General features: G+C 37.5%; 1 protein-coding gene across 6 annotated transcripts; it reads left to right on the forward strand.

Moving 5' to 3' along the window:
• Positions 1 to 567: 567 nt before the first annotated feature.
• Positions 568 to 10,186, forward strand: LOC113052040 (phospholipid scramblase 2-like). 6 transcript variants are annotated; one of them, XM_026216307.1, is made up of 9 exons: positions 568 to 803; positions 1,417 to 1,482; positions 4,546 to 4,764; positions 4,973 to 5,037; positions 5,361 to 5,403; positions 5,934 to 6,154; positions 8,164 to 8,325; positions 8,478 to 8,642; positions 9,072 to 10,186. In XM_026216307.1, coding segments are annotated over exons 1-9 (1,002 nt in total). In that variant the 5' UTR covers positions 568 to 802; the 3' UTR covers positions 9,132 to 10,186. The 6 variants fall into 6 exon arrangements, with proteins under 6 accessions (XP_026072092.1, XP_026072093.1, XP_026072096.1 ...); XM_026216308.1 differs by having other exon boundaries at positions 4,982 to 5,037; XM_026216311.1 differs by having other exon boundaries at positions 569 to 803; positions 1,378 to 1,482.
• Positions 10,187 to 10,813: the final 627 nt, after the last annotated feature.

The following is a 10,813-nucleotide window of genomic DNA, read 5'->3' on the forward strand; positions in this document are numbered from 1 at the left end:
GTAGGGTCCGTTGAAGTTTACATCACATATTGTTCCTGTGGCTAAAGTGGTGGAGCTTTACGTAAGCTCCACAAGGTTGTGGTTTCGACACCCAGGGAACACGTTAGGTAAAAAAAAAAAAATGTTAGCCTGAATGCACTGTATGCATACATTTATTTCTTTATCCTGTAGCGTCTTTACACGCAGACGAAACTTGCTAGAGAAGTACGAAGTGCGACAGATTAAACCTCTGCAAATAAACACAATTTAAATTCACGTCTCGCACACAATGGAACATTCAAATGCGATCTGGACTCATTCCGGGATAGTTATGTCCACTTCGCAGGGCACTTACGGTCGAACAGGACAAACGTCTGAAAAGATACGAAATGTGCAGAGTGGAGGACAGGAATAGGGCATCTATCTTCTAAAAACAAATTACAAAAAAATCCCAACTTCCTGCTCCTTTGTTGGTAACTGAATATTGCAAAATGACCAATAACATCCTCATTTTATTTTAAACGCCAGTCTCGTTTCTTAATAGAAGTCTTGTGGCTCTCTCAGGTTTCTAATCTAAATGCGTCATATGAAGGGGAGGAGATTCATAGAGAAAGCGAAGGCTTCATGTCTGGACATTGTGTGTTAACGCTTTCGTGTCTTTTTTATTATATTTTATCGAAAGTGTAAAGCGAAAGTGAAGGAAACTATTGAAAACTGTTCTCATTCCATACATCCGAATAATCACTGCAACGAGAACTGCTCTGACGAGAATCTGTTGCCTGTTTGAAGAGTATCAAACCTGCCTCTCGAGAGCTGAGATGTGAGTGAGTGTTCATGGTGGCGGGTTTCCACCCTTTTCAAAGTCTCGGCTATATAGAGTATTTTAATACCGTTTTGCAAGAATGTTGTATGCTAGATGTGTATTTTAATGGATAAACTGCGGAGAAAGTGACCATCGTAATTAATTTCGTAAAACAGTACCTTTGGTCATTAAGCATGTGGATAAAGCATACTTATTAAAAGCCAAGTAGGCTTATCAGTGTCTGTTTTCTTTTCCCTTTTCAGTTTTCTTCGCGAATCCTTCGTCATGTTTTGCTCTTGTCTTTGTGAAGAAATTGTATTTGGCCCAAACGATAAACATAATCTAATATACAGGCTACCGTCACCGCCCTTTGTATGACGTCTTCGTGTTATTGCTTCAGTATGTTTCTCGTCTAAAACACGGTACAGTCCACTAAACGAGAATTAAACGGGCTGGCACGTAGCCTGTAGGATTTCCTTAAGTGTTTGCGCGTTCTTTTATATTTCCTTTAAGATGCAACTAGACCATTTAAACGTTGATCTTTTCATTTGAAGTTGAACTTGAGTTCTTTTTGGACCTGTTCTGCTTGTTTCCAGCTCAGACACCACTTCCCTACCTTTTCTTCTCTCGCATAGTGATCGAGGTGCTGATAGACGTCGGCTCTGAAAATCTCAGATCTGTCTTCAACATGTCTGGCCCAGGTAATGACAACTTGTTTTTAATTTTCTTTTAAATGCAGTAGAACTTGTTTGTGGAGTTTTAGTTTTAGTTTTTAAAATGGCAGCATGTAATGTTTTAAACAAACAGTGAGTTTTGCAAATAGTAGGCCTACAGCTCCCATGTTCAAATCACTGTGCTGAAAACTATCCAAGCAGTCTATTTACATTTTTTCCCTCAAGTGTGATTCGTGCAGTTTCATGCCTGTTGACATGAAGTTGTGTGTGTGTGTGTGTGTGGGCATGTTTTTGTGACATATCAGGACACAACTCTGTATAATGACATGGGTATGACACAGGTATTACAAGGAGAGGGTGACTTATGAGGACATAAGCCATGTCCCCATTTTTCAAAACGCTTATAAATCATACAGAATGAGTTTTTTTGAGAAAGTAAAAATGCACAAAGTTTCCTGTGAGGGTTAGGTTTAGGGGTAGGGTTGGTGAATGGCGATAGAATATACAGTTTCTACAGTATAAAAACCATTATGCCTATGGGATGTCCCCACTTTTCACAAAAACAAACATGTGTGTGTGTGTGTGTGTGTGTGTGTTTGTGTGTTTTGGTGGAAACTTTTTCCAATTTTCTCCAGAGGTCGCGAAAGGAATGCAGGAAGTCTAAGGAAGTTAAGTCTACAAAAGTGGCTGTGTTCCACATTTATAGGTTTCCACGGGCTATACAGCTTTAAGAGCTGAGTTTTATTACACTATAAAACATCTGTGGCTTTAGCTTTACCTATTTACCTATCATACAAAACTGGTATTGGAAAATCAGTGATGAGGTATTTTAGGGCAAGTCATAGATCTATTGTAAGAGTAAATGTACTGTGCTCACTTCAGAACAGATAACATAACATAATATTTGATGATAATCATCACTTTAGACTGTCTTACCATAAAATATTCCTAGCGCAATCCACACTCGATTGCATTTTGCTGTTAAACTGGGAGTCAAGTGATTCCTTAACACCATTAGGATCATTTATGCCAACATCTTTGGAGCAACTGTGTTCTTAACAAGCTTTGGAATTCAGGCTAGTATTTACCAAACAGCCATTTAGTCTATGTTGAGTGGATTAACATCATGAATTATCTACTGAAACTAATGATTCATGTTTTCCAGTCATGCTCATGTGCAAGTCATTTTTTTATGCATTACGCAAGAAGAGAAAAATCTGTTGCAAAGGGCCTGGTCTCATCCTTGTTCTGGTGAATGGTTAGCAATGTTTAGCACTGGAAAACCGGTATGGCAAGATGGGAGTGTTCAAAACACAATCACAAGATATAAATGTTGATAGCTTCTGGTGTGGGAAGGTCAAGGATTATGCAACTCTACTATCCAGCAATTGGCTTGGTTAGAAAATCCATGCATCTCTGCCAGAAAGATTGATTCCCATGTCCTTCGTTTCATAATCATTTCAAGACCCTCCAGTCGCATGTTATGCAGATTTCCTTATGAATTAGTAAGCTACTTCTAAACATTTACTGTTGTTAGAAAATGATTGTTAGCTCTTTTAATTTGAGTGGAATAGTGGATGTCTACAAACGTCATGACTAAAATTTAATTGATAAATGACTTGGTTTCTTTTTTTTTCCGCTAGCACTTAACATAATGCTTTGAGCAAAGGACATGTGACCACAATCAGTTAGATAACATGATGGAAACCAGATGCAATTTCATGTGGCATGTCTTGAGAATCAAATTAGCAACAACTGAGAACCTAGAATTAGTGTGAGCTCAGTGGGTCTGCTAGGTGATAGTACTTATTTATTTTTATATCTCCCTTTTAATGAACAAGAAACAAACAGTGAAACATACAATGAGCACTGTAGCTGAAACTATATTAATTGTAGCACCAAACAACATTCCTTGCCATTAATTAAAGCTTCATAACTTCACCAGCAAGCAATGTAACATGAATTGTTGGTGCCTTGATCAACAATCTCTTAGTCCAGTCATTCCCGTGTGAGTAGTTAGATGTTGTGGGTGGAATTTGATTAACACCAAATTTAGTTTCTTTTTTTAAAACCACCACTTCCTCCCACAAAGTGAAATGTTTGCTAGTATGTTAACCAGCAAGGTCTGCTTTCTGCTGCTAATGAAAGGCATTGTTGCAACCTGTCAGTCTTAAATAGACAACCCTTAAAAAGGCTTCTTTTTTTTACTCTAATTGTCATTGTCTAGGCAGGAAATATAATAATGTATGATCAATGCCTGTATGATTGTGGAGGTAAAACATTTAATAGACTACATCCTTAATGCTGTTACTTTAAAGGTGTTTTATATGACCGTAGAAGATTTCCCTCAATAGCACCATAATGTACAGAACAGCAGATCTGTGCAACTTATCATCAAACCGGGTTGTTGCAGAGTAAATAGAGAAGATGCTAAATATTTAAATACAATGACAAGACATGTATTGTTCATGATGGTGTTATGCTGTTGATGACTTCTGCATGTAGTCAATATTGTGACAATGAATTATTTATGACCCCTTCTGGTTATTGGTGGCTATTTTTATATATTTTCCCTTTGGAATGCCTCACATGTATGCTGCGGTCTAAAATAGATCCCTACCACAGAACATGGGAGGCCTGTATGAACCACCTCAATTCTGGCATCTCTTATTTTACAAGATGTCCTTAACATGCATACATATAGTTCTGTGTGTCTGTATTTATTGATTAAAAGAGAATAAATCAGTCAGTTGTTCCAGTCATTTCATTATCTACTGCATACCAACTCCACGCCATATTCCAGTGGTGAGGCATGATCGTTGGATTTCCATTGACGGCTTGAATTGAACAATGCATTCCAAACCATCGAGACTTTCTCCAGCATGTCAGAGCATCTGTCTATGATTTAAGACTCAAAAGAGGCTGGCTTTTGCCAAGTAACAAAATACAGGCAGGAGTAAATGAACAACAGAGTGTCTCAAATACATTTTTATTTTACAACATTGCCTAATATGTCTCATCAGGGTAAAGCTAAAGAAGCATTTTATTAAGATTATATATATTTTCTTTCTTTGCATATTAAAATTGCAGGCTACCCATCTCCACACCAGCCTCCTTATCCCATGCCCCAGATGGGTGGACACTCCATGCCCCCCTATCCCATGGGAGGTTATGGAGAACCTGGACAAGCGGCACCACCCGCAGGGTTCCAAGTAGGATACCAGCCAGTTCCAGATCAGCCAGTGATGTATCAGCCTGGTCCGGTTGTTCCAGTTAGTCCAGCATCTCACCATGACCAGCCATATGGAGGTAAATTTAGACTTAATTTACAAATAATATTTGAAGTAAAAGGTGAACATTAGGTAAGTGGGCAAAGTGACCACACAGACCAAAGCTGAAAGAAAGATTCTAATGATTCATAATTCTAATGATCATTAATACAACAAAAAACTATGCAAAATGAGTACGAGTGTTGTTGCATAATGCATGGTGACTAATGATGGTGTGCCTTTTCTAGCACCTTTAGCTGCACCAGTCTCCGTGCCTGCTGGAGTTCCACCTGGTCTGGAGTACCTCACTCAGGTTAGCCATGTCATTTGGTACATTCAAAGTCACATAGTCGGAAAGTATGTATTTACAAGTTGAATGCACTTGAACACTACAGAAAAGATGTGATTATGCGTAGGCAGTGTTTGGATGGTAAATGGTAAAAACTTTGCTGTATTCTAGAAATGTGATCAGAGAATCTCTGATCTGATCAAAATGATTAGAACACACGTGATGTTGTATTTACGACTTCCAAAGTTGAAGGCACTAGTTCTGTCTGTCATTTACTTTACTTATTAAAAGTAAAAAGTAAAAGTGTGCCTATACATCTTGTTACTAGTGTACTCCTTTCATTTCAGATTGATCAGATCCTTATTCATCAGAAAGTGGAATTGCTAGAGGGTGAGTCATCTTCTGTATTGTGGATGTGTTTGAGGTTGTTTACTATATAACTTGAGTGCATTAAAGCAAAGCTTGTCTGTTTCATTTTATGTGTTATCTTTATTTGAAGCCTGAGATGATTTTACTCACCATTACTTTTTTGCTTCTTTAATTCAGACATTCAAAGACTTTAATAAGCTCCATGAAATTAGCCCCAGTGTTGGAAAAAGAGATTTGTATCAATTTCCAACCGATGGGACCAGATTGTTTATACCCACTATAGAATAGGTAATTCCAGGATGGCACAAGTGTTTAATACTAGGAGAAGATCCTTTAACATGTTCTCTCTGCCAAAACCTTTATCCCTGAAGCATGTTTTAAATTGTGCTGGTTTTAACACTGAGCATGTTTATTTTCATTCAGTTAACTCTCTTGAAGAGATTTTTAATACTGTTTTTAGCCACAGAAGCTGGTATAGCATTAAATACAAACAAACAAACACTCAAAGACTGCCGGTTTAACATCTTTGCATGCTTTTCGGCCCTGTACAGCAATCATTGGCTTTGAGACCAACAACCAGTATGAGATCAAGAATAGCCTCGGTCAAAAGATTTATTCTGCCACAGAAAAAAATGACTGCTGCACACGCAACTGCTGTGGAGCCCTGCGCAGCTTTGACATGAAGATCAAAGACAACGCCGACCGAGAGGTCATTCGACTGATCCGACCTTTCCGCTGTGTCTCCTGTTGGTGCCCCTGCTGCCTGCAAGAGGTACACTAGACAAGTCATATCAAAGCTTTGCATTTAATTTAATTTAATTGCTTTTCAGTTAGTGAATCTAGAGCTGTAATCGGGCTTTAAAAGTTAGGCCCGACAGGACCCGAGCCCGACAGGTTTCGGCCCGAGCCCGACAAGTACATTTTGATTGACAGCTTTTTTAAAGCCCGAACCCGTTTACAGCCCGACATTATTCAAATGTGCGCACGCACACAGCTCTTTTGCCTTTTGCCAACAATGAGCAATTTATTCATGTTTTAACATAATTTACTCATAACTAACGTAGACTAGACCACTTGGAAGTTGGAATAAAGAAATAAAATAAGTCCTGTGTCACATCGTAACATCTCAGCATTCTAGACATAGGCTCATTTAACCTATAAATAGACCAACGCACCAATAAAAACGAGTCATTTAAAAAAAAAAAATTAAATTAAGATGTGTATTTGGCAATAACGAAATTAAGATAAAGGCTCCGCCGGATTTGCTTTATTTAATAAAAGAATAATGCCAACATTAGCGTAAATACTCTGTCAACATTATGCATTTAAGACTCAATGAATATTTAGTTATCATTTGAAAAACCTTTACTCACAGAGATTAGGCTAGGTCTACATGTTTTTGTGGAGGAAAATGATTGAAACCACTGTTGATGTCTTCAGCGTGTTCCTGCGCTCACTGATGGTGCGTCATTATTCTCTCATTATTCTCATTATAAGCATGGTCAAAACTTTTCCACACCTCAGAGTTTGCTTTAGTTGCTGGTGCAACCAAAACGTAATCACCAGAGGCAAGCCTCCGTTACACCTGCTCAGCATTCATTATCGCATCTTTCTCGCGCTAATCGAAACACATCACATGACCGCTCGTTTACCTCGCAAACTGGAGCGCAAGCCCGAGCCCGGCCCGAGCCCGCGTAAGATGATAGAAATTAAGCCCGAACCCGACCGACCCGACGGGTCCCGTCGGGTTCGGGCAAAGATTTTCAGCTCTAAGTGAATCATCTAAATCTGTGGTTCTCAATTCCAGCCCTGATGACCCTCTGCTCTGCACATTTTGTATGTCTCTCTTATCTAATGCACCTGTTCAGTTAATGGATCTCTTTCCTAATGGCTGAAGATCTGAATCACTGATTCAGAATCAGGTGTGTTACATGAGGGAGAAATGCAAAATGTGCAGAGTAGAGGGTCCCCAGGACGGGAATGGACTACCAGTGATCTAAAGAACATGTTGTGTGACCTGCTATTGACATGAATGTGTGTGAAGAGTTATAAATTGTGTAAGGTCAGTATGGACATAGGACTCTATGCCACTCTGTCTTTGCAAGCAGTCGGCAATCACAGACTTCATTTAGTTTTAGTTTGGGAACAGTAAAATTTTTGGTGTTTTGTAAAGAATACTTTTTTTTTTTTTAGCAAGGATGCATTAAATTGATCAAGTGAAACCATAAAAACATTTATAATGTAACAAAAGATTTCTATTTTAAATACATGCTGTTATTTTGAACTTTCTATGCATAAAATAATTTTTTTATTTACCTTGGTTTCCAAAAAAACGTTAAGCAGCACAACTGTTTACACAACGTTATAATATAAAATGTTTCTTGAGCTCCAGTCAGCATACTAGGATGATGTCTGAAGGATCATGCAACACAGAAATTTGGAGTAATTGCTGCTAGAAACAGAAATAAATAATATTTTAATTTATTCCACTAAACAGTATTTTATATTTATTCCTTTTGAACATTTGTTTATGTATGCATGTACAGCTACTGTCTTAAAGTGCCCCTATTATGCCATTAAGGTTGCTAATATTGTTTTGGTAGTCTCCTACAGTAGGATCACATGAATGCAAGGTAAAAAAAAAACATTCCAGCAATTCTCAAACGATTCAATCAAAGCAGTTCTAATATTCAGTCTTTCTAAACCCCTCCCCTGCAATTTTGTGCTTACTGTATATTTCTAATTCGCTAAGATCAATAAATGTGTATATTTTGTCTTCAGATGGAGGTTCAGGCCCCCCCGGGAACGACTGTAGGGTATGTGAAGCAGGACTGGAATCCCTGTTATCCAAAATTCTCCATCCAGGGGGCAAACAAGGAGACTGTGATGAAGCTCGAGGGGCCCTGCTTGGCATGTAACTGCTGTGGGGACGTCAACTTTGAGGTAACTTTTTAGAACTGGACGGAAAGTAATTTTGCTCACATGTTGTTGCCTTGTTAATATATCAATTTGAAGGTAAACATTATACTGACACCAAACAAAATCATTTTGAAATTGGTAGGTTTCTTACCATACACCTGTATTTATGTATTTAGCTCAAAGGCAAAGACGGTACTGGGAAGCCTATTGGTCGAATTAGTAAGCAGTGGAGTGGCCTGTTAAAGGAAGTCTTTACTGACACTGACAGCTTTGGCATCCAGTTTCCACTGGACATGGATGTGAAGATGAAGGCTGTACTTATGGGCGCTTGCTTCCTTATTGTGAGTATTAAGCTATTGAAACATTTAATCATCCGCAATAGTCTTCTAACCATTATGCAACCACAACCTCTAAATGGATGAATTCTCTCTTGGAAATAAATGTGTAGTTGATAGAATGTCTGTTGAAGGATTATAAAAATAAAGCAGACATTAAGCAGACGGTCTGCTGATACTCTAATAACTGGTAGTCGAGATGTAGTTGCAAAGTTATTAGAGTTAGTGGATTGTCTAAAGTGAACTATCAAAATAAAATGTTATAAAATATTGTATTACAACAGAAATCACATGCACTAGAAGAGGGGTCAGTGGTTAACCAGAAAAGAAAAAAATGGCACATCTTGCCACAAAGGTTGCCGACCCCTGCACATATTCTTCCCCAAAAGATTCTGTTCTGACTCTTTGTTCTTTGTTCTCTTTTTCTTTTTAAAGGATTTCATGTTCTTTGAAAAAGTTGGAGACACAAACCAGCGTAATACTGTGTTCTCCTAGAGCTCTTGCTAAGTTACTTACTAAGTAACAAATTTCACACTAACTCCCATCATCTTTCTAGTCTGGACTTTTTTCCTGCATTTTGGATAAACAAAGCCATATACCACTGCCACTGCAGTGAAACCAAGCGACATGTTCAATGTTATTTTATTATGTTTATGACTAGCAATATTTACAATGAAAGGTGGAGTATCAACTGTAACTGTTCACTGGTGCCTTTTAAACAATCACAGCCTACAATAATTACAAATTATTACAATAGTACAAGCAACTAACATTGTTTTTGTAACTTCTTTTTTTTTTAATTAGAAATGAATTGTTACATGCAACCTTACATGTTTTTCTACACTTATCTCATGCATATATATATATATATATATATATATATATATATGTATAAAATTTTAATTAAGTTTTATTGTGCTAAACACAAAGCATTTTGTTTAAAACTGTGGTTTTTAATTCTAGACATGCACATTTCGTTTGTATCTCTTATCACTTCAGACATTTGTTCTTTTCGACCTTAAGTGCCCTGCGAAGTGGACATCACAGGATATTCCAACATGGTTCAAGTTCGAAGTGAGCGTATGTTCCATTCAAAGGGCTTTAAGCATGCAAGACATTTAAATTGTATTTATTTACAGAGGAATGTTATTTCACAATTCTCTAGTAAGTTTTGTCTGTGTGTGAAGACGCTGCAGGCTGTGGTGTAGCTCAAATCTGTGAATGAATGAATTCCGAAGTGAAGGAAAACTTCCAGGATTTTATGTGCTTAGGGTGTAGGGAGCAATGAACACTATGGAGGGACCATGTCATTTGGCCCACAGTTCATGTATGGAATTTTTCTTTTTTTTATATATACAAGCTGGTCTGAATCAGGTGTGTTAAGAGAGACATGCAAAATATGTAGAGCATTGGTATGCAAGAACTGAAATTAAGAACCACGGAGTTAAAACAATGGATGTACGTGCAGCCAAGTAATGCATGATGGTGGGGGTTGCATGCCAGTTACTGAATCTGACAACAGGTGAATAAAGGAACAAAACCAGCAAGTAGTTGCATGTCATTGCAGTGACTTAATATGAGTAGAATGTCAATTAGTTAGTAATAGTTTAGTAATTTACTAGATTAGTAAATATATATATAGATTATATATATATATATATATATATATATATATATATATATATATATATCTCTCAGATTGCTGCTTAAAATTGTGAACCCCTTAAAATTGTATATATTTCTGCATAAATATGACCCAAAACATAATTTGATTTTCACACAAATGCTCAAAGTAGACAGAGAATTCAATCAAACAACAGAGACAAAATTATATACTTTGTAATTTATTTCTTGAGAAAAATGTTTTGGTGTTAAATATTTGTAAGTGGCAAAAGTGTGAATCTTTGCTTCTTTAGTATCTGGTGTGACCCCCTTTTGCAGCAATAACTGCAAGTAATGTTTCTTATAACTTCTGATCAGTCCTGCACAACGGTTTTTAGGGATTTTGGCCCATTCCTCAGTACAGAACTGCTTCAACTCTGATGTTGATGGGTTTCCTTCTATGAACTGCTTGCTTCAGGTCCTTCCACAACATTTCCACTCCAAAACATTAGCTTTGTCCTCCTTTAAGCATTCTTTGGTTGTCTTGCTGCATGACCCACTTTCTCTTGAGATTC

This window comes from Carassius auratus, chromosome 32 (assembly GCF_003368295.1).
Source record: "Carassius auratus strain Wakin chromosome 32, ASM336829v1, whole genome shotgun sequence".
Classification (NCBI taxonomy): Eukaryota; Metazoa; Chordata; class Actinopteri; order Cypriniformes; family Cyprinidae; genus Carassius; species Carassius auratus.